Genomic DNA, 24,565 nt, shown 5'->3' with positions numbered 1-24,565 from the left:
GCCCTGTGATTTTAGTTCCTCATTTTATGAGTTCTTGAAGGATGATGAGCTAAACTCTGCAGCCTGTCATTCAAATGCAACAAAGCCATTCTGCACTCAATTAATTTAATATGAATGATAGAGTGGGCCATTAATCTACTGGGGAGCAGCAGTTTTTGATAAAACACTCAAATTAAATTCTCCAAGGTAGAAAAAAAAGGGAATTGTCCCATTTAATATCACTCAAATACAGAGTTAGTTATTCATTTCAAATAGAAGCTTCTGAGAAGCTCTGAATACACCAGGCAGTGAAATTCACTTAGTAACTTGTTAACTGTGAACTGACAGGAGTGTGAAGGTAGGGTCTATTTAGTTGCCCGCAGATTTAGAGATGTGGCAGCATGACTTGTCACTGCTCGTCTGTCAGTTTGTCATACTGCGGTGGCTGGCATGTTGCTATCATGCTGGCAGTTATGTCATTAGTATTTTAAATATCAGCAGGTCACCAATGGTGGGCAGATTTCAGTGGAGTTTCCAGACTAAGACAGACTAGGAAGAAAGGCCTGGTGATCAACTTCCAGAAATAAGCCAATGAAAATTCTATGGATCACAATGGAATCTTGTCTCATATAGTGCTGGAAGATGAGCCCCTATGTTGGAGGGCACTATATGATGGTCACAGCAATGAACTCAAACATGCTGCCTTAGTCTGGGATCTCTAGAAGAAAAAAATCTCTATATAAATGTTATACATAGATTTACTTCAAGGAAATGGCTCATACAATTATGGGGGCCGGAAAGTCCCAAATCTGAGGATCAGGGAGCAGGCTGAAGACCTCTGCTGGCTCAGGTGGTTGTATGGGCTGACAAATCCAAAACCTGCAGGTCAGACTATAGGCTAAAGGCTTCTGCAGGCTTACGTCCCAAGAACCAGAAGAATGAGAAGAGAGCAGGGTCAAGAAGACCGGCTAGCTTTGGTGGAACATCAGGACATACCATCAAGGAAACTCCCCTTTCAACTGATGGACTACTAACATCAGATCACAAAATGGAAGATGATTATGTTATGGCAGAGCACATGCCAACCACTGAGAATCATAACGCTGACACATAACATTAACCATCACACATGCCAAGGGTCACAGCGATGGTCAGGACCAGGCAACGTTTGCTCCATTGTGCATGGGCTTGCCATGAGTCGGAGCAAACTTGACAGCAGCTAACAGCAGCATAACTTGATAAATGATATTGTTTACAAAAATTGCACATTTATTATTGTTGTTGTTGTAAACAGGATTTTGGGGGCTGCCAGCCAAACTTGTGGTCAGGCTGTCTCCTTGAACTGAGATTCTGGTGTGGTTCCCGCACCAGTCTGCGCTCTAGTTTTCTCAATCCATGCCGGTTGTTGTCAGAGCTGAGCGATGAAATGTGTGCTAAGGCCAGGACGGAGTTTCGGAGTCTTGTTTTCTTGGATCCATTCCCTCCCTTCTTAGAAAGGAGTGTAATCTTGAGTCTGGCTTAATGTCAGTGATTTTACATGCTGTAGACAAGGAGAAGGGGCTTGTGGGGATGGGCTCTGGCCTGGAGATGGAGTGGGGAAGAGCAGAATGTTGGGCTGGAAGGAAAGCTAAAGGACAACACAAAAGAGCTTTTTCTATGAGATGGGAGAAAACCAGTTTGGACTGCTCTCTAAACTCCAGGTGCAAATGATGCCATATATTTTTAGTTTAAGACTCAGAGTGATACCAGCCCTTAGTTTTCTCTACTCTTGAATTGCTCAATGATCCCTGGGGACCAGTGCAGTTCCAGAGTGGAGTCTGACGTCCACACTGGTGACAGGAGCTCACTGGTCTTAAGGAACTCCTGCAGTTGCTCCTAATTTCCACACGGGGTCACTCCTGGCAACCATCGGGAATCACCAGCAGACAAGGACAGTTTGCTGCAGACCTCGGAATCCTGTTGAGACTCCCTTCCCTTGGCTGAAGTTTAACTGGGAGTGACCCTCGCGTGCCTTCCCTGAGGTTCGTATCTCAGAGTTCATTGTCTTGAGCGACAAACCCCGCCATTCTTCGGGTGACTGCTACTCTAGCCTGCTGGGTCACAGAGGCCTGTGTGTGTATTCCCTGTAAGCTGGACCACCTGCTTCTGTTCCCAGGGGTCAGAAAGGCTCCCCTTTTCACAAAAGGTTTAATTTTCCCATTTCCTTAACAGGAACCCTGACTGCCTCCCAAGGCCTCTGCCCAGCCCCACCCCTGCCCACTTCCCCACCTCCCCTGTGGGAGTGCCCTGTGCCTACCAGGGACGGACACTTTTTTGAGGATGACCAAGGTGGCATTCCAGTCCCTTTGTCTCACAGGACACAGCAACAATAACAATAGCTAACAGCTAGTGAGCTGTGGAACCACGTGGCAGGAGCTGTCTAAACCACTTCTGTGTACATTCTCATCTAAGTCTCAAAGGATTTTATAGGTAAGGAATTAACGGGTAGGAATGGTCACTGAAGCTGCCCAGCTCACACAGAGCAGGATGTGGAGCAGAACTGAAACACACCTATACACATACAGAATTTATGCTTTTATGGGCATTCTCCTGCAGATAGGGTTATTCACTGATTTTCAGGGATATTATTCACCCAGGGGGCTACTACACCTTGATGTTGTTTTGAAACTCTTGGTTTCACTGGGGCTGTAACTGGCTCATCTGAATTCGTGGAACATTGCCCCTCTTTGGCATGGGAAAGGAAGGGGGAGAGGGCAGGGGCCCAGGAAACAAGTTCATTAGAGAGCAGTCTCATGAAGCACCAGCAGCTCATTCTTTTCCAGAATGTATAGCCTACTAGACCCTTTCCCTGGAATTCCACAGGCACCTCCACCCCACACATCCCAAACTCATTCCCTTGCATCCCCCCAACCTGGTCTCTCTGTTTTGCTCACTACCAATCCATGATAGTGGTTAAGAGCTCAGCTGCTAACTGAAAGGTTGGCAGTTCGAACCCACCAGTTGCTCCTTGGAAACCCTGTGGGGTGGTCCTGAGTTGGAATTGACTGGATGGCTATGGGTTTTAATCCCAAAACTTGCCAAGTGATAAAGATTCCAATTCCTTAATATTCTTTGAATTTATCCATCCCAGAGAGTACCCACTGCTCATTGCTCTCTAGCTAGATTTTGGTTTTCCGAGTCTTGATTCTCGGTCCTGTCAGATTCATTATCAACACTATAGTGAAACCAACCTTTTAAAAATGAAAATAGCATCCTGCTTTCCTGTTTAAAAGCTTTCAGTGGCTTTCCATCTCCCTTGGTGAAATGTTAAGACTTGTTACTTGCTGTTGAGTCAGCTTCTGACTCGTGGCAACCCCATGTACGACTGAATGAAAAGCTGCCTGGTCCTGCACGATACCTTACCTGTGATCAGCTGGGGATGGGACTGTTGTGATCCACAGGGTTTTTATTGGCTGATTTTTGGAAGGAGATCTCCAGGCCTTTCTTCAGAGCTGCTTGTGGCTGCTTCTGATTTAGTTTTGGTTGTTTTCATTGGGTTGGGGTGCAGTGGGGGTCTTCCATGAGTTCCAGCAGGGTTTTCCCATGGCAGATTCATGGGTCCAAATCCATTCTCCAGGCAAGCTCCTGTGAAAGAGCTAAAGCAACCTTTGAGGATTTCAGAGTCCAGTTTAAGGAAAGTGGCTCAAGAACTGACCCAGAGCAGGTTCTGTGTTTCTCTGGGCCGGCCAGATGTCATGGCTCCATTTTGGCCTCATACAAAGAAGAGCTGCAGCTAACACTTACCACGGTGCTTGATGTGTGCCTGGCATGGCTCTGAAGGGTTTATGCTATCAGCTTTTATATTCTTCATAACAACTTTATGAGTTTGGGACTACCATCGTTCTCATTTTACTTATGAGGAAACTGAGGCACGGTGACTCAGGAACTTGTCTAATATCACACAGCTGGTCAGTGGAGCCAGGATCTGAGCCCATGCAGCCTGGCTCCAGACTCAGCTCTTGGTGATTTGAGGCAAAAGTCGAAGCCAGAAGCCAGATTCCATAAGACATTGTGTTCCCAAAGCACTTGATGGTTTACATTATTTTTATACATTTCATTTGATCTTTACAATAACTTGGTGAGGCAGACATTTGTGCCATTTCCAGTTGGACAGATGGGGAAATCAAGGCCCAGAGAAGTTCAGGCTTTCTGAAAGCTGTGGAGCTGCCCATTGGCCTAGGCCTGTCCAACTCCACACCACCCCTTCCCACAGTTCAGGCTGGCTGTAGGGCTGGCTTTGCCTAGGTCAGGGCAGAGACCTACCACCTCCTGCCTGAAGCCTTTCCCACCCTGGGTCCCCTCAGTGCTGCTGCCTGGCATTTCTGAGCTGACCCTGGTGCCCGTTCAGTGTTGGTCCGAGTTGGTGGACAAATGCGCATGGCAGAACCACAGCCACCTGCGGAGGGAGTTTGCAGATAGGTAGGGAGCTCAGTGGAGCTGAAGCGCAGGGTGGGGAGGCACTCAAGGCCAAATGAACAGACAGTGAGGCTGAACTGTCATTGCACAGTTCCAGCAGCAATCAGACTGCTGGGATGAGGACTCCATTATCTGATCCGATTGCGGCATAGGCACAAGCAACTTACACAGTGTTGGCAGTTGAAAGCTGTTATTATTTATGGAGCCCTGGTGGCACAGTGGTTAAGAGCTTGGCTGCTCAGCAGTTTGAATCCACCAGTTGCTCCTTAGAAATCTTATGCGGCAGTTCTCCCCTGTCCTATAGGGTTGCTATGAGTTGGAATCGACTAGATAGCAACAGGAATTATTTATAGAAAGTAAAAAGTAAACAATAAGAAAATTTTTGAGGTGAACTGGTCCCTTCTACTCCTGTGAATACCCCACTTAGCATCGTAGGAAACTCACTTATGTCTAGAAGTTGACCCGCTCACTCTTCCCAAATTATCCATGTCTGTTTCTGTGTCATTGGGCAGTCACGTCATGGACCAGGTGTCAGCAGGTATCTGTCTGTCTGTCTTTGCACGTGCTGTCAGCTCTGATTGGCTGTGCTGTCAGCTCTAATTGGCCGTGCCGTGGCTGTGTTCGTTCTCTTTCTCTCTGTCTTTGTCTGTGGCTTTTCTTGGCTGGGTCTGGCCCCTGTGTGTGCTAGTCCAGCTCTCAGCCAGCAGCTCTGGGACAACATGGCCAGTGCCAGGGCTAGGCCAGCATTACAGCAGCTCTGGAAGCAAAACTGTTTTATAGGCAATCCCTGGACAATGTATGCCTAAGCCTCTGCTCCACTGGTCACTTCCTGCCTGGAGACACTCAGTTCTGTTAGTGACCTGCTGCCCGGAGGTGCTCAGCTCCACTCCATGGGCTGACTCTGCCCACTGCCACGGTCTGCTGGTCTCATGGTTCCTGCCACTGCCGGCATATCTCTCGGTCTTCAGTGTTATCAGCCAAGTAAGTGTTACCAACTCAGTATTACAGCCCTTGGCCTGTGTTACAGCTCTTCTAAGATGTTCTCAGCTTAGGGCCCCGTGCCCAAAGAATATGCTTCCCTTCTGGCTCGCCTGAGCCTACACATTCTAGGGTTTTTATCATCACTGGGCAGGCCCACCCAGCCAATTCTAGTAAAAGTCAGACTGAGCAGGGCTTCCCCAACCAATTTATGGTGGATCATAAACTGACCAGTCCTTGCAAGCTGCTTATGCAGATAGGAAATCAACCAGTCCCTTGCAAGCCGCTTATGTGGATAGCAAACCCATCAATTCTTTAGCAGATTGGGTCCCGATCAATCGTTTTGGTAGAATCACAAACCCAAGGCCAGAAAGGCCACAAGAAATAAAACCCATTGTGTCACAGGGGTGGGTGGGACCCTTCACGAGGGCTCACCTACCAGGCCAAGGTGTTTGCACTTTATCTTGGGTGCAGTGGGAGCCACTGAAGGCTGTTTTTTTTTTTTTTTGGTTACTGCTGAGTGCTGTTATGGGTGAATTTTAATTTTTCTAAATTTCCTATAGTAAATACACATTTCTCTTTAAAATGATTTTTTATTTTTAATTATGAAATATTTCAAACATTCAAAAATACAGAAAAAAATTAACAGATAGGCATTAGGACTCTCTACCTCATACAATAACCAAAAAAAAAAAAACCAAACCTGTTGCCCTCGAGTTGATTCCAACCTGTGGCAACCCCATGTGTTACAGAGCAGAACTGAGCTTCACAGGACCCTCTTGGCTGTAATCTCTATGGAAGCAGATCACCAGGCCTTTGTCTGCAGCACCACTGGGTGGGTTCAAACCACTAACCCTTCAGTTTTGGGCCACCCAGGGACCTTTACCTCATAAAATAGAAGAATTTAATTCCAGATAGATTATAGTACATAAATACGAAAAACAAAATGGAGAAACTTTGAGAAGAGAATATAGATCACCTTTATCATCTGAAGTTGGGGAGGACTTTCTTTAATAAAACATGAATCACTTAAATATTGCTGCCTAACAAACCAGCCCCAACCTTAGGGACTGAAAGCAACAACCATTTATCATTGCCTATGATTTTGCTGTCAGCGATTTAGGCTGGGCTTAGCTGGAGGTTCTTCTGGTCCTGGTTGGCGCTGAAGGCTTTTGAGGAAGAGAGTGGCAAGACTAGGGCTGGGCTTCTGGAGGATAAAGTTAGTCTCTACGTGAGGAGAGGCTCAGTGGCCTCACCCATGGGAGTTTCAACAGCCTGTCTTCCTCCTCTGTAATACTTGCCTCTGCAACCTGTGCTGTCTGTCTGTCATTGAGTGGCTGTCCCTCTAGGACTATAAACTTTCCGGGGGTCACTGGCCCTTGTGGGGCACCAACTACTAGTGTTTATTTTTGAGGAAAGCCCCTCTCTGATGCATAGCCCCTCCCTGGGCACCCTGGCTCCTAGTGTCTGGAATGTACAGATAGGCAACTGGGCACTGAGCCCAGATTCTCTCCCAGGAGTGCCCCTCCCTCTTCTTTCTTTGGAGATTCCTCTTGTTCTCTCCAGCCTCCCGTGGAGCTATGCCTCCCAGAATGCTGACAAAGCCCCCACTCCGTGTGTTAGAGGTACATCTTGGTCTCATTTCCCAGCTTGGCTCTGAGTGCCTTGGGGGAGGGTCTGCTTCGTGGTCATCTCTGTCTAGCTCAGGACCTGGCATGGAGATAAATACTTCCTCAGTACATTCTGTCATCCAGAAATACGCATCACCTGCCCACTGTGTTCTAGACACTGGAGTTCTGTAAACTTCCCCTCCCTCTAGCACACACACCTGCCAGCTGCAAGATCACAGGAGGCAAAAAAAAGGAAGGGCTGCAGCATAGGGACATGGAGGTTCCACAGCTCACCTGTGGCCACAGAAAGGAGGGCACCTGGCCAGGCCTGCCTGCTGGCCCAGCAGATGAGCCGCTGTCCTTCTTTGGGCCTCGTGGTGCAATGGTGAAGAGCTTGGCTGCTAACCAAGAAGTTGGCAGTTTGAATCAACCAGCTGCTCCTTGGAAACCCTAAGGGGCAGCTCTACTCCGTCCTATTATAAGGTCACCATGAGTAGGAACTGACTTGACTGCAACGGATTTAGTTTCCCTTTTCTTAACATGAGGTTGGGTTTTCTGTAGGGTATACCTAGGTGTCAGATACACCTAGCTTTTAAGTGAAGGAAGCTTGGGAGGTGTGAGGTGTCGGAGCTAGACACGTGGTGTTCCAACCCCAGCTCTGTCCCTTACTAGCTATTTAACCTCCCAGAGGCTGGGTGTCACCCTATAACTTGGAAATCCTGATGTGCCCCTTGGTGGCTGGGGGAAGTGGCTATAATGAGATAAAGCAGGAAAAGCTGGGATTCCAGGGCTTGGCACAGAGTGAGCAGGAATGAGTGTGGGTGACAGTTGTGGCATTTGAAGTTGCCAACCACTTTGACAGGTGCCCTTAAGCTGGGGGGAGGGGAGGATTAGGGTGATAATGGGGCGGGGGTGAAGCAGGGTTTGAGGAATTGCCCTGGATAGCAACATATAAGGGATGTACATTTCCATCCAAATGTCACTGGGTAAGCCTGAACTGGGGTCACAGGAACAGCCAGATGACATCAAGCTGTCATGAGTGTCTTTACTCGCCCCGCCCCGAGGGCCCTCCCTAGGGCTGCTGGCTGGGGCTGGACCCGCCCTGCCACTCCGGGCCCTGAGGGTCCATGCAGCCCACGGTGGGCCTGGGTGGCCAGATCGGGAGTCTCTGGCCCCTGGCCTGCGCCTTGCCTGCCTGGGCTGCGGGTCTGGGCGGACCGCTGTCTCCCCCTGTACAGTGCGCCGCTCCAAGGCCTCAGATGAGGAGAGGAGCCGCTGCGCCCAGCGCGCCCGGGAAGAGTACCGGCGCCACTCGCTCCGCGCCATCCAGAAGGGTACCGTCGCCGGCCTCAGTTCCATGTTTCAGAAGCTCGGCCAGAGCCACCAGCAGGAGGCGAGACTTTATCACCAGTTCTCAGGCCCTGGCCGGCCGCTGCCCCTCACGGTGCGCGTCAGGTGGGTAGGGGCTCCGCGTAGGCGTGGCTGGGGAAAGGCTTCAGGCTGGAGGGTGAGGGGGTGAGAGGGCAGTGGCAAGGGCACAGGGGTTCCAGCCTGAGCTCTGCCCCAGACTTGCTATGAAATTTTGGGCTAGTTATTTCTCCTCCGTGAGCCTAAGTTTCCCAGGCTGTGTAATTGGGGTGGGAGGTGAGAGAAGACCGGTGGGGGCTCAAGATTTCCACTCACCCTGAAGTTCCGGGGCTCACCCTTTTCGGAGTCACAGATTTCTTTGCCAATCTGAAGAAAGCTGTGCGTCCTTCCCTCCCTGACGATATGCAATGTTTGCCTGCAGTGCCAGGCTCTTAGAGGTCTACAGACCCTAGATTGAGATCTTGTAATGTAAAACTTAACATGGGTTAAATGTGGCCCAGCGCCACCAAAGGAGGGCTGGCTGCTGTTTGTAACCGCAGGTGATGCTGATTCTAGTGACAGGTTTGCAGATGAGCTGGAAGTTGAGGGCAGGAGGGTCCTGACACACATTTTGCCTTCCCGGAGGAGCTTGGCAAGGACACTGTGGTGACCTCCCACGAGGGCTAGACCACTAAGAGACGGCAGTCCCCCGAAGCCCCTTTACCCTCTGCTTGTTTGGAAGCTCAGACTCTGGTGGCCCTCTGCCCTCCCCATCATTGCTGGGCAGCTGCTGCCCCTGGTGAAGGCCCAGAGTTGGCTGGTAGGTGCTTCTGGATTCCTAACTACAGCAGGTCTGAGTTTTGCTTCAACTGGGATTTGGGATTTATTCATAACCCCTTCTCCCTCCCTGCAGTATGGGGAGAGTGCACTGTGTCTTCACTCCCTCCCTCCCACCTTCATTATTTCTGTGGTTCCCAAACCAGGAAGCATAAAACGGTACCCAGAGAAAGGTCTGACTCCCGTCCTGGTCCGGCATCTCCTCAGCCCCCTCTCCCCACAGATAACCAGCTGCTTAGTTTCTTATGGAGACTCCCAGTTTCTTTCTTTCTTTTTTCTTTTATTGTGATGAAAATAAACCCAACAGAACCTATACCATCTCAGCAATTTCTACATGTACAATTCACTGACATTGATTGCATTCTTCAAGTTGTGCATGTATTCTCGCTATCCTTTTCCAAATCATTCTACCACTATTTTTTTTTAAATTTTTATTGTGCTTTAAGTGAAAATATTAAAAATATATATATTTTATACATTAAGTGAAAGTTTACAAATCAAGTCAGCTTCTCATACAAAAATTTATATACACCTTGTTATATACTCCCAGTTGCTCTCCCCCAATGAGACAGCACACTCTTTTTCTTCACCCTTTATTCCCATGTCCCCCTTTGCCTTCTCATCTCCCCTTCAGACAGAAGCCGCCCACATAGTCTCATGTGTCTACTTGATCCAAGAAGCTCATTCTTCCCCGGCATCACTTTCTGTTCTATAGTCCAGTCCAATCCCTGTCTGAAGAGTTGGCTTTGGGAATGGTTCCTGTCATGGGCTAACAGAAGGTCTGGGGACCGTGACCTCCAGGGTCCTTCTAGACTCAGTCAGACCATTAAGTCTGGTCTTTATATATATATATATATATATATTATAATTTTTATTGTGCTTTAAGTGAAAGTATACAAATTAAGTCAGTCTCTCACATAAAAACTTATATACACCTTGCTCAAAAAAAAACAAAAAAACTTTGCTACATATTCCCAATTACTCTCCCCCTAATGAGACAACCTGCTCCCTCCCTCCAATCTCTCTTTTCGTGTCCATTTTGCCAGCTTCAACCCCCTCTACCTTCTCATCTTCCCTCCAGGCAGGAGATGCCAACATAGTCCCAAGTGTCCACCTGATCCAAGAAGCTCACTCCTCACCAGCATCCCTCTCCAACCCATTGTCTAGTCCAATCCATGTCTGAAGAGTTGGCTTTGGGAATGGTTCCTGTCCTGGGCCAACAGAAGTTCTGGGGGCCATGACCACCGGGGTCCTTCCAGTCTCAGTCAGACCATTAAGTCTGGTCTTTTTTATGAGAATTTGGGGTCTGCAGCCCACTGCTGTCCTGCTCCCTCGGGGTTCTCTGTTGTGTTCCCTGTCAGAGCAGTCATGGGTTGTAGATGGGCACCATCTAGCTCTTCTGGTCTCAGGCTGTTGTAGTCTCTGGTTAATGTGGCCCTTTCTGTCTCTTGGGCTTGTAATTACCTTGTGTCCTTGGTGTTCTTCATTCTCCTTTGCTCCAGGTGGGTTGAGACCAATTGATGCATCTTAGATGGCCTCTTGCTAGCCCAGATGCTATTCTGCAAAGTGGGATGCTGAATGCTTTCTTAATAGATTTTATTATGCCAATTAACCTAGATGTCCCCTGAAACCATGGCCCCCAAACCTCCGCCCCTGCTACTCTGGCCTTTGAAGTGTTCGGTTTATTCAGGAAACTTCTTTACTCTTGGTTTAGTCCAGTTGTGTGGACCTCTCCTGTATTGCGTGTTGTCTTTCCCATCACCTAAAATAGTTCTTATCTACTATCTAATTAGTGAAAAACCCTCTCCCTCCAGCCCACCCTGCTCTCATAACCATCAAAGAATATTTTCTTCTCTGTTTAAACTATTTCTTGAGTTCTTAGAATAGTGGCCTCATACAACATTTGTCCTTTCGCAGTTGACTAATTTCACTCAGCATAATGCCTTCCAAATTCCTCCATATTATGGAATGTTTCATGGATTCATCATTGTTCTTTATCTATGTGCAGTATTCCATTGTGTAAATATAACATAATTTATTTATCCATTCATCCACTGATGGGCACCTTGGTTTCTTCCATCTTTTTGCTATTGTAAACAGTGCTGTAACGAACATGAGTGTGCATATATCTGTTTGTGTAAAGGCTCTTATTTTCCAAGGACATATTCCAAGGATTGCTGGATCCTATAGTAGTTCTTTTTTTTTTTTATGGTAGTTTTAGTTTTAGGTTTTTAAGGAAGTGCCTAATCGATTTCTGAGGTGGTTGTACCATTTTACATTCCCACCAGCAGTGTATAAGTGTTCCAGTCTCTCCATAGCGTCTCCAACATTTATTGTTTTGTGTTTTTTTGACTAATGCCAGCCTTGTTGCAGTGAGATGAAATCTCATTGTAGTTTTGATTTGCATTTCTCTAATGGCTAATGATCGTGAGCATTTCCTCATGTATCTGTTAGCTACCTGAATGTCTTCTTTAGTGAAGTGTCTGTTCATATCCTTTGCCCATTTTTTAATTGGGTTATTTGTCTTTTTGAAGTTGAGTTTTTGCAGTATCGTGTAGATTTTAGAGATCAGATGCTGATCGGAAATATCATAGCTAAAAACTTTTCCCAGTCTGTAGGTAGTCTTTTTACTCTTTTGATGAAGTCTTCGGATGAGCATCGGTGTTTGATTTTTAGGAGCTCCCAGTTATGTAGTTTCTTTTCTGGTGTTTGCACATTGTTAGTAATGTTTTGTATACTGTTTATGGCATGTATTAGGGCTCCTAGCCTTGTCCCTATTTTTTCTCCCATTATCTTTATTGTTTCAGATTTTATATTTAGGTCTTTGATCCATTTTGAGTTAGTTTTTGTGCATAGTGTGAGATATGGGTCTTGTTTCATTTTTTGGTGGGTGGATATCCAGTTATGCCAGCACCATTTGTTAAAAAGATTGTCTTTTCCCCATTTAACTGACTTTAGGCCTTTGTCAAATATCAGCTGCTCATATGTGGATGGATTTATGTCTGGATTCTCAATTCTGTTCCATTTGTCTATGTATCTGTTATTGTACCAGTACCAGGCTGTTTTGACTACTGTGGCAGTATAATAGTTTCTAAAATCGGGTACTGTGAGGCCTCCCACTTTGTTCTTCTTTTTCAGTAATGCTTTACTTATCTGGGGCCTCTTTCCCTTCCATATAAAGTTGGTGATTTGTTTCTCCAGCTCATTAAAAAATGTTATTGGAATTTAGATTGGAATTGCATTGTATCTATAGGTCGCTTTTGGTAGAAGAGACATATTTACAATGTTGAGTCTTCCTATCCGTGAGCAAGGTATGTTTTTCCACTCATGTAGGTGTCTTGGTTTCTTGCAGTAGTGTCTTGTAGTTTTCTTTGTATAGGTCTTTTACATCTCTGGTAAGATTTATTCCTAAGTATTTTATCTTCTTGGGGGCTACTGTAAATGATATTGATTTGGTGATTTCTTCTTCGATGTTCTTTTTGTTGGTGTAGAGGAATCCAACTGATTTTTGCATGTTTATCTTGTATCCTGATAGTCTGCTGAACTCTTCTATTAGTTTCAGTAGTTTTCTTGAGGATTCTTTAGGATTTTCTGTGTAGGAGATCATGTCACTGCAAATGGAGATAGTTTTATTTCTTCCTTACCAATCCGAATGCCCTTTATTTCTTTATCTAGCCTAATTGCTCTGGCTAGGACCTCCAGCACAATGTTGAATAAGAGTGGTGATAAAGGGCGTGCTTGTCTGGTTCCTGTTCTCAAGGGGAATGCTTTCAGACTCTCTCCATTTAGGATGATGTTGGCTGTTGACTTTGTAGAAATTCCCTTTATTATGTTGAGGACTTTTCTTTCTATTCTTATTTTGCTGAGAGTTTTCATCATGAGTTGCCGTTAAAAAAAAAAAAGTCAAATGTCTTTTCTGCATCAATTGTTAATATCGTGTGGTTCTTGTCTTTTTTTTATTTATATGATGGATTACATTGATTGTTTTTCTAATGTTGAACCACCCCTCCATAAAATCTGAATTCCACTTGGTTGTGGTGAATTATTTTTTTGATATGTTGTTGAATTCTATTAGCTAGAATTTTGTTGCAGATTTTTGCATCTAAGTTCATGAGGGATATAGGTCTCTAATTTTCTTTCTTTTTTTTTTTTTTGTGGTGTCTTTACCTGGTTTTGGTATCAGATTTATGCTGGCTTCATAGAATGAGTTTGGGAGTATTCCATCCTTTTCTATGCTCTGAAATACCTTTAGTATTAGTGGTGTTAACTCTTCTCTGAAAGTTTGGTAGAACTCTGAAGGGAAGCTCTCTGGGTCAGGGTTTTTTTTATTGGGAGTTTTTAAATTACCTTTTCAATCTCTTCTTTTGTTATGGGTTTATTTAGTTGTTCTACCTCTGTTTTTGTTCAATTAGGTAGGTAGTGGGTTTCTAGAATTTCATCCATTTCTTCTAGGTTTTCATATTTGTTAGAGTACTATTTTTTCGTAGTAATCTGATATGATTCTTTTAATTTCAGTTGGGTCATCCATCTTATTTCTTATTCAGGTTTTTTGCTTCCTCTCCTGTTTTTCTTATATTAGTTTGGCCAAAGGTTTGTCAATTTTGTTGATTTTTACAAAGAACCAGCTTCTGGTCTTGTTAACTCTCAATTTTATTTTTCTGTTTTCTATTTCATTTAATTCTGCTCTAATTTTTATTATTTGCTTTCTTCTGGTGCCTGAGGGTTTCTTTTGTTGCTCTCTTTGTTGTTCAAGTCATAGGGATAATTCCTTGATTTTGGCCCTTTCTTCTTTTTGTACGTGTGCATTTATCGATAGAAATTGACCTCTGAGCATTGCTTTCGCTCTGTCCCAAAAGTTCTGATAGGAAGTATTTTCATTCTTATTTGATTCTGTGAATTTCTTTATTTCATCTTTAATGTCTTCAATAACCCAGTCATTTTCAAGCAGGGTATTTTTCACTTTCCAAATGTTTGATTTCTTTCCCCTGCTTTTTCTGTAATTCATTTCTACTTTTATGGCCTTATGGTCAGAGAAGATGCTTTGTAATATTTCAATGTTTTGGATTCTGTTCAGGCTTGCTTTGTGACCTAATATGTGGTCTATTCTAGAGAATGTTTTGTGAGCACTGGAAAAGAAAGTATACTTGGCTGCTGTTGGGTGGAGTGTTCTGTATATGTCTATGAGGTCAAGTTGGTTGTTTGTGGCATTTAGCTCTTCCGTGACTTTATTGAGCTTCTTTCTCGTTGTTCTGTCCTTCACCAAAAGTGGTGTGTTGAAGTCTCCTACTATTATTGTGGAGCTGCCTATCTCACTTTTCAATGCTGTTAGAGTTTTTTTTAGGTGTCTTGCAGCCCTGTCATTGGGTGCATAAGTATTTAGTATGGTTATATCCTCCTGGTATACTGTCCCTTTAATCATTTTATAGTTTCTTTCCTTATCCTTTGTGGTGGATTTAACTTTAAAGCCTATTTTGTCAGAAATTAATATTGCCACTCCTGCTCTTTTTTGATTGTTGTTTGCTTGATATAATTTTTCCATCCTTGGTGATTTTTTGTTTGTGAATCCAAGTCTAAGATGTGTCTCTTGTAGGCAGCATATAGAAGGATTGTGCTTTTTTATCCATTCTGCCACTTTGTCTGTTTATTGCTGCATTTACTGCATTTACATTCAGCGTAATTATTGATAGGTATGAGTTTAGTGTTGTTGTTTTGATGTCTATTTTTGTATGTTGTTGACAGTTTCTTTTTCCCACTTAACTTTTTGTGCTATTTTATCTTTATATATTGTCTTTTCATCTTATTCATTGTTGTTGATTTTGTTTTTGCTGAGTCTTTAGTTTTTTCTTGTATTTTATTTTGTTGAGTAGGATTGTTAGTCTCCTTTCTGGTTACCTTAATATTTACCCCTATTTTTCTAAGTTTAAACCTAACTTTTATTTCTTTATATTGCCTTGACTTTCTGTCATATGAAAGATCTATGACTACATTTCTTAGTCTCTCTTTATTGTTTTAATGTTGTCAACTTTTACATACTGACATCGTTGTTTCCCTGAATATAATTGTCTACCATCCAATTAGCGAGTACCCGTCTCCCACCCCTCTCCCTCCCTCCCCCTCTTTTGATTTCTTGACTGTTGCTTTCATGGGTGTTGATTGTGGATGCAAGTAAAATGAAATCCTTGACACCTTCATTTTTTTCTCCATTTATCATGATGTGGCTTACTGGTCCAGTTGTGAAGATTTATGTTTTCTTTATGTTTAGGTGTAATCCAGATGGCTGTGGTCTTTGACCTTCATTACTAAGTGCTTCAAGCCCTCTTCACTTTCAGCAAGCAAGGTTGTGTCATCTGCATAATGCAGTTTGTTAATGAGTCTTCCTCCAATCCTGTTGGCCCATTCTTCTTCATATAGTCTAGCTTCTTGGATAATTTGTTCAGCATACAGATTGAATAGGTATGGTGGAAGGTTTCAGCCCTGACACACACCTTTCCTGACTTTAAACCACTTACTATCCCCTTGTTTTTCTGAACAACTGCCTCTTGATCTATGTAAAGGTTCCTCACGAGAACAACTAAGTGTTCTGGAATTCCCATTCTTTGCAGTGTTATCCATAATTTGTTATGATCCACACAGTCGAATGCCTTTGCATAGTCAATAAAACACAGGTAGACATCCTTTGGGTATTCTCTGCTTTCAGCCAGGATCCATCTGACATGGGCAATGATATCCCTGGTTCCATGTCCTCTTCTAAATCTGGCCTGAATTTCTGGCAGTTCCCTGTTGATATACTGCTATAGCTTCTTTTGAATGATTTTTAGCAAAATTTTGCTTGTGTGTGATATTAATGATATTGTTTGATAACTTCTGCATTCAGTTAAATCACCTTTTTTGGGAATAGGCATAAATATAGATCCCTTTCACTCAGATGGCCAGGTAGCTGTCTTCCAAATTTCTTGGCATAGACGAGTGAGCACTATGTTTGTTGAAACATCTCAATTGATATTCCGTCAATTCCTGGAGCCTTGTTTTTCGCCAGTACCTTCAGGGCAGCGTGGACGTCTTCCTTCAGTACTACTGGTTCCTGATCATATGCCACCTCTTCAAATGGTTGAGAGTCTACTGATTCTTTCTGGTATGATAACTGTGTGTATTCCTTCTATCTTCTTTTGATGGTTCCTGTGCTGCTTAATATTTTCCCCATAGAATCCTTCACTACTGCAACTCAAGGCTTGAATCTTTTCTTCAGTTCTTTCAGCTTGAGAAATGGGAACGTGTTCTTCCCTTTTGGCTTTCTATCTCCAGCGCTTTGCATGTGTCGTTATAATACTTTGTCTTCTTGAGCTGCTGTTTGAAATCTTTTGTTCAGTTCTTTTACTTCATCATTTCTTCCTTTTGCTTTAACTGTTCTATGTTTGAGAGCAAGTTTCAGAGTCTCCTCTGACATCCATCTTGGTCTTTTCTTTCTTTCCTCTTTTTTCAGTGACCTCTTGCTTTCTTCATGTATGATGTCCTTGATGTCATTGCACAACTTGTCTGGTCTCCGGTCATTAGTGTTTAACATGTCAAAACTATTCTTGAGATGATCTCTAAATTCAGGTTGGATATACTCAAGGTCATATTTTGGCTCTCGTGGACTTGCTCTGATTTTCTTCAGTTTCAACCTGAACCTGCATATGCACAATTGATGGTCTGTTTACGGTCGGACCCTGGCCTTGTTCTGACTGATGATGTTGAGGTTTTTGATTGTCTCTTTCCAAAGATATAGTCAATTTGATTCCTGTGTATTTCTTCTGGTGATGTCCATGTGTATAGGTGTTGTTTGTGTTCATGAAAAAATGTATTTGTGATGAAGAAGTCATTGGTCTTACAAAATTCTATTATTTGATTTCCAGCATTGTTTCTATCACCAAGGCCATGTTTCCCAACTACCGATCCTTTTTCTTTGTTTCCAACTTTTGCAGTCCAATCACCAGTAATTATCAATGCATCCTGATTGCATGTTTGATCAATTTCAGACTGCAGCAGCTGATAAAAATCTTCAGCTTCTTCATCTTTGGCCTTAGTGGTTGGTGCATAAATTTGAATAATAGTCATATTAGCTGGTCTGCCTTGTAGGCATATAGATATTATTGTATCACTGACAACATTGTACTTCAGGATAGATCTTGAAATGTTCTTTTGGCAATGAATGCAATACCGTTCCTCTTCAAGTTGTCATTCCTGGCATAGTAGACTATATGGTTATCCTATTCAAAATGGCCAATACTGGTCCATTTCAGCTCACTAATGCCCAGGATATTGATGTTTACTCATTCCATTTCATTTTGATGATTTCCAATTTTCCTAGATTCATACTTTGTACATGCCAGGTTCTCATTATGAATGGATGCTTGCAGCTGTTTCTTCTTATTTTGATTTGTGTCACATCAGCAAATGAAGGTCCTAAAAGCTTGACTCCATCTAGGTCATTAAGGTTGACTCTACTTTGAGGAGGCAGCTCTTCCCCAGTCATCTTTTATGTGCCTTTCAACCTGGGGGAGCTCATCTTCTGGCACTATATCAGACAATGTTCCACTGCTATTCATAAAGTTCTTACTGGCTAATTCTTTTCAGAAGTGGACTGCTGAGTCCTTCTTCCTAGTATGTCTTAGTCTGGAAGCTGAGCTGAAACCTGTCCTCCATGGGTGACCCTGCTGGTATCTGAATACAGATGGCATAGCTTCCAGCATCTCAGCAATATACAAGCCCCCACAGTATGACAAACTGTCAGGCACGTGGTGGGCTTGATTTTTATGAGGCCCAATTTTCTTGTGCATTTCCCAAATTTGAGGATATAAGTAGAAAGTTCTTCCCCTTATCTGTGGATTTTAAAAGAAACCTATTACTGGTTCCTGAGACCCAAATGGCTTGTGACCTTCATGTAGCTTTGCTCTGGACTGGCTATTGTAGTTATCAGTTAGGAGTGCAGAGCCACCCACGAGGACCAGGGATTTGCAAATGGATTGGGAGACCCAGGCACTGGGAGAGACACCTCCTGTGGTTGCCCTAGGGAACCGATGCCTGTGGCTGCACTGCTCTCAGCTCCTGCCTGGCTGTGTGGAGGGTGGAGGAGCACTGCTGATGGGAGGGCATTCCTGTCACAGAAGTGAGACCTTTGCCCCATGACCCCTTGGAGCACACCATCTAAGCATTTATATCCCGGGGAATCAGATTCTCTGCTAACAAAAGCAACAAGAGTAAATGAATTCTTCCTGCCTTCTAAGGAGAGTGAGTCCTAGAAATGGGACTTATGTTTTTTTTCCTAAGCATAGGTACTTGTTGGGTTGTGAGGATAGGCCAGGTCTGTGTTATGCTGCCTGAGAAAGTGGGAACTTGTCAGTGGTCAACAAATGGGGACACTGAAGGGGACAGCAGAGAGCAAGGCCTAGGGCTTGCTGAAGGGATTCTACCAAGGAAGACTTTTAAGGTAAACTCACCCTCTGTCTTTCTTACATCTTTTCTACAATTGACATTATTAATGCAGTTTTTATGCTTGTGTAAGTGAATTCATTTGAGTGAAAGTAAAAATAAACCAAGTGGGCTCATTCTGGGGCTTGCAAGGAGGCACTGAGCTCAGGGTCAAAATGTTCCAGGGAATAAAAAAACAAAAAACAAAACAAAACAAAACAAAAAAACAGTTGCTGTTCAGTCGATTCTGACTCATAGTGACCCTGTCTGGACAGAGTACAACTGCCCCATAGGGTTTCCAAGGAGCGGCTGGTGGATTCAAACTGCCAGCCTTTTGGTTAGCAGCTGAGCTCTTACCACTGTGCAACTAGGGCTCCAGAAGGGGATAACTGATATTTATATTGTAAAAACAGTGACAACAGCGGTGAATCCTAGATTCCATTGCCTGTTAGGTGGATGCTGTTGTTGTTGTTAGCTGTTGTCTAGTCAGCACCTGACTCATGGCAATCCCATGCACAATAGGATCTGACCATTGTGATCCAATAGGGTTTTCAGTGGATAATTTTTGGAAGTAGATCCCCAAGCCTGTCTCTCTAGTTCATGTTGATCTGGAAGCTCCACTGAAACCTGTTCAGCATCATAGCAACAAACAAAAATCCACTGACAGATAGTGGTGGCTGCGCATGAGGTAAATCGGCTGGGGATTGAACCTAGGTCTCCTGCATGGAAGGCAAGAGCTCTACCACTGAACCACCAGTGCTCCACCATTGGGTGGATAGAAATTACAGCATAAGAATCTACCAGGTTCTTGCCTTTCAGTTGGAAAGTATGAAAAGGCTATGTTTGTTCCAGGTGGGCACAAGGTCTTCCTGCTCCTCAGATCCTGGGTTTTCATATCATAAATTAATGCAGTGTGGTCATACTATTTATTAATTTAACAAATAGTTGTTGGCTCCCTGTTACACATTACTCCTGTTATACATTACTGCTGTTGAACTCTTACAGTGCTACATTTTAGTGTAGCTGGAATATAACATGGTCTTCTGTGGCCCAGTCTCTGTGTGCATTCAAGAACCACAGATCAGACACAAACACAATTGAAATTTTTGTGAGAAAAAAAAAACAGAAAAAAACAAAACAAAACAAAACAACAAAAAAAACAGGCTCACTTGTGAGGAAATATCAAAAAAGTATCTAATTTATTACCCATAAATTCTTCAGGTACTCTTACCTCAGTCTCAGTATCTTCCAATCCTTCCTGGAATTCCCTGTCAAATGTCAACAGGTGCAGTTCTTCCTGGTCTCCCTCCATCTCCCCTTCTATTGGTATTCTTTTCATTTCTTCAGTTGTAAATCTCATCAATTTCTAGTGCAAATCTAGGCTGTCTAGTTTCTCTCCACTCACTGTCCTGCTTCTGCTCAGACAGCCTGGAGCTAGTGGGCAAGGGCAGGCTTCACCTTAGAGGGCAGGGAGGGGAAGGCATAGAGGAGGGAGCAATGGGGTGAGGGAGATGGGGAACACTCACAGATTAATAACTTTGCCCCCGTTTCATTAGAATCCCTCTTCAAACATGCATGCCGATGTTTATGCCCTGGCCATTCTAGGAGGAAATACGCTTTTCTTCCCCAGACATTCCCTCCTAGTCTCTCTTTCACTCCCACCTGTGGGGCTTTTTTCAAAACAAAGGATAACAGTTTTCTTTTGGGAAAAGTAATAACAGCTGGTACATTATAATCTGCAAATTGCCTTTAAATATCTGATCTCATTTAATCCTCTCTGCTGGTGTGTGGATGTGGGACTCTGTTTATCCATCTCACAGTGGCTCTCCCTCCCTCCCTGTCTCTCCCAGCAGGGCCTGGGAGCGCCCCCTGCGCCCAGTCTCCAGAGCAGTCATAGTCCAATGGTTTAAGAAGGAGCAACTGCCTCGACACGCTGGCTTTGAGAGGAACACCACCTCCATCGCACCCTGGTTCCACGGTTGGACTGCTTTCTGGGCCCTGGGGAAGATGGCTTCACATTGTTGCCTTGCTCTGAGGTTGGGGAGGAGGTCCTCAAGGACTGCAATCCTTGGGGGTGTAGATCTACTTTAGAAAAATCAGCCATTGAAAACCCTATGGAGCATAGTTTGCTATGAGTCGGAATAGATTCGACAGCAACTGGTTAGAGGACTTTATACTCTGCTTCCTTCACTCTGCCCCAGCACCCCATGCAGACCTTGTCTAATTTTCCCAATCCTGGCTCAGCAAATATCTATGGGAGGAATGAAGGATCAGAGTTGGGATTAGGTTCCAGGGTTTCCACTTCCAAAGACCACGCAGTGCCTCTCTGCACTGGGCCCTGGTAAGTGTGTAAGTCGCCTCAGGGCCTGCTGAGTGAGGTTAAGCTGGGAGCAATCAGAAAACCCAGATCCACACAGAAGCAGGTTAGGCTGGGCTTCCCAGTTGGCTGTGTGCTTCAGGGGGTCAGGGCCCTATGTCTGTATTCAACTCTCAACCGCTGCCTGCCACCTGGCTAGGGGTCAGGTGCAGAAACACATCTAAGTCAAACTTAGCATTTTCTTCTGTTGCCATTGTTGAGCTCTACCAGTGGCATCGCTATTTTGTGCCAGTCAGGTTGGGCTTGATCCTGCCACAGTGACGAAGAATTCCAAAGCCTCATGGACTTAAAACATTCATTTCTTACCCATGTTATGACCTTGTTGGGGGTCAGTTGTGGACTTGACCTTGGGCCTCAGGCTGAAGGATCTGGCTCTACCGGAAACTTTTATTCTTCCATGGCAGAGTGCCTTAGTTATCTAGTGCCTCTGTAACAGAAATGGCACAAGTGAGTGGCTTTAAAAAACAGAAACTTATTTTCTCACAGTTCAGGAGGATAGACCTCACAAATTCAGCATGTTGGTTTAGAAGGGCTGTCCTTGTCTCCTCTAGCTTCTAGTAGCCCTTGTATTCCTTAGCTCCTTGGCAATCTTCATGTGGGATCTATCTTCCTCTGTTTGTGGTTGCTTGTCTCTGGGTCTGTGCTGCTCTTTCTACCACTCAGAAGTGATACTCAGAAGACATACTCTGCACCGATAGGGCCTCATTACCATAAAAAAGAAAACCTGATTTCCAGACAGGATTATATCCACAGCTATAGGGGTCAGGATTCCGACACCTATTTTGGGGGGATACAATTTGATCCATAGCACAGAGGAGAAGAGAGACATGGAGAACCATGCTGTGGCTCCTCAACATTCTGCCTGGAGCTGACTGGGTCAGTTTTGCTCACTTTCCATTAGTCTGAGCAGGCCTGGCACTGAGGTGCAGCAGCAAGTTTTGAATGACAGTACAGTCAGCCATAGCCATCACCCAGTGTGTCTTTCAGTGAGATGAACCATTGTCGTTTTAGACACCTTTCTTCCTCCAGGCCTTGCACATCCAGCAGAGGGTGGAGTGGCTCTTTATGGCCCACTTTATGGCCACTAGGAGGCAGTGCTCATGGTGACTGAGCCATGTGTCCCTGCAGTGGATTTCAGAGAGTCCTTGCCTCTCGGGCCATACCACTTCTCTGTCCCTGCAGCCCCTGATGGGGCTCCTGTTTGTATCGCCCCTTTCCTATTCATTCTTATGTTATAATCATGGAAACACGGCCCTAGTGTCTTAGGCTCCTGTGTAGTGCAACTCAATAGTTTTGCGGAGGTGGGGCTGGATAGAGGCACAAGTTACTGGGCGGTGTTTGTAGTAGCTAATTGAGAAAGCTCAGTGGAGGTGCTCAAATTTATCTTCAGCTTTATTGTCTACCTTGATGAAAGAAAAATTGCAACTTTCATATTGTGGTAGGACAAGATGGACTGTGATTTAAGTTTTACAATTTATGCAACTGATTTCATGTTCTTTTGGCAGTTGTACCAGAACATATCCAGGAAAGTTGCTAAAACACAAGATGGGAGCTATTTAGTGGCAAAATTGTCATTCATTTGTGATAGAGTGGAATAAAAAGGCTCATAGGTGGGGAGTGAAAAGCTGTTTTTGCTTGGAAAGGACTGTATCGTATTCTCAGGTTATATTCTTTCCTTAGCTGCAGTGAGAAAATGCCCTGTTCTTAAGTGATGGTGATCATACCAAAAATCCAAACCAGACTTGTTGCCATCAAGTTGATTCTGACTCATAGCAGCCCTATATGACAGAGTAGAACTGCCCAACAGAGTTTCCAAGAAGTAGCTGATGGATTCAAACTGCCGACCTTTAGGTTAGCAGCCATGGCTTTTAGCCACAGAGCAACCAGGGCTCCAATGGTAATCACAGGCAGTAGACATTTTTATAGATTGCCCTTGCTTGGTGTGATGGTTAAGGTTGTGTGTCAACTTGGCTGGGCCATGATTCTCAGTGGTTTGGCAGTTATGATGTAGTTTGGCAGCTATGAAATGATATAATCATCTCTATGATGTAATCTGCTATGAGCAACCAGTTGGTTGAAAGGGAATTTCCTTGGGCTGCATTCAATATATGTGGATTTTCTGGCAAAACTCATAGCCTTTTGCTCGCTCTGGGTCTTGCATCTGGTTCATCATCTGACCTCTAGTTCTTGGGACTTGAGCTAGCAGCCTACCTGCTGATCTTGGGATTAGGCAGCCTCCATAGCCTATAAACCAGTAGCCTGCTGTCTGACCTGCCAATCTTGGGTTAGTCAGCCCTGCAGCTATGTGAGTCAGGAGATGCTTCTAGCCTGACCCTCAGACTTGGAACTTCCCAGTCTCTACAACCGTGTGAGCCATTTCCTTTATATAGATCTCTCTCTCTCCATATATGTTTATATACTGTGCTGATTTTGCTTCTCTTGAGAACCCAGCCTGACATTTGGAAAAGCAAAGAGTTAGCAGACCCGTTTTGGCCTCCAAGATCTTTTGTTCTACTCATTCCTAACATCCTAAAGTCTGTAACTACTGATATGGTCCAACTTCTCTCCCAGCTAGGGATGACCTGACGTCATCCCTGGTAGGACTTCTCGGCACTGATCCTTACAGAGGTGGGAACTCCCTGGCCCAGAGGCAGTTAGGGAGTTTTTGCAGGTAGGAGGAGGCTGTGCTCTAGACTGGGCTTGCCAGGACATCTTAGCTGGGTGGCTCTCATCTTCCTGGGTCAGGCACATGCGATGGTGAAAATACAAGAGAGCAGATAGCAAAGGCTAGGCTCCTGAAGTCTGGTTTTAGAGCTGGCACACTGTCACTCCTGCCTCATGCCTTTGGCCACATCATGTTACGGAGTTGAAGTATGGGAGAATATAAAATATGTTCTGTCCCTTTTGTGGGAGGAACTGCAGAACCATCTGTCAAAAGTGTGGAGACAGGAAGGGGAGAAGGATTTGAGCCAATCATGCAGTCCCAATGTAAGTCTTTTCTTTCCTGGGTAAAACATTCCTAGTTAATTTAGCTGGATTTTAGATGCAGATTAAAGATGATTAGTGTGACTTCTCTTCCCTTCCCTGCCACACATTGGGATGTACTGTGGTGTGATCCAAAGAGCATGGTGAACAAAGAATCTGAAGAAATGGGCCCACTCTAGAACCTAGCAGCTGAATGATCTTGGGCGTGTCTTTGAAACTCCTCAACTGTAAAATCAGGATTATAACATCTATGTCACAAGATTTTTATGATTAAGTGAAGAAAAGTGTTTTGTCTGGTATACAGGCCATATCAGTGTGAGTGGTGCAGTCTCCTGGAGTCTAAGGTCAATGCAGAAGCCCCACCTCCTTGGGGAAACAATTCTGTGAAATGGGTCCAGAGCACAGGGGTGAGGGTAGGCTTCCCTCTGGTAAGACAGGGTTCTTGATAATGTTTTCTCTCTGGAAAAGAATGAGGGTAAATAACTCCTTGTTTCCCCTTTGTCTGTTGTTGTGTTCCAGAGGCTATCAGGGAGACTTTTAGATATACTCA

The 24,565-nt window shown here is 44.4% G+C and overlaps 1 protein-coding gene across 2 annotated transcripts in view; it reads left to right on the top strand.

The window, feature by feature from the left end:
- Positions 1-24,565, top strand: part of SH2D4B (SH2 domain containing 4B) — a 179,663-nt gene that overhangs the window by 114,825 nt on the left and 40,273 nt on the right. The window contains exons 6-7 of one of the 2 annotated variants that reach the window (XM_064290321.1): positions 8,261-8,477; positions 20,504-20,631. In XM_064290321.1, the coding sequence (XP_064146391.1) occupies positions 8,261-8,477; positions 20,504-20,631 (345 nt within the window). The remainder of the gene's footprint in view (positions 1-8,260; positions 8,478-20,503; positions 20,632-24,565) is intronic. The other variant, XM_003418591.3, reaches the window with a different exon arrangement.

Source organism: Loxodonta africana, chromosome 8 (assembly GCF_030014295.1).
Source record: "Loxodonta africana isolate mLoxAfr1 chromosome 8, mLoxAfr1.hap2, whole genome shotgun sequence".
Taxonomy (NCBI): domain Eukaryota; kingdom Metazoa; phylum Chordata; class Mammalia; order Proboscidea; family Elephantidae; genus Loxodonta; species Loxodonta africana.
The sequence above is the reverse complement of the archived record's forward strand: the minus strand, read 5'-3'. Positions and strand labels throughout refer to the sequence as shown.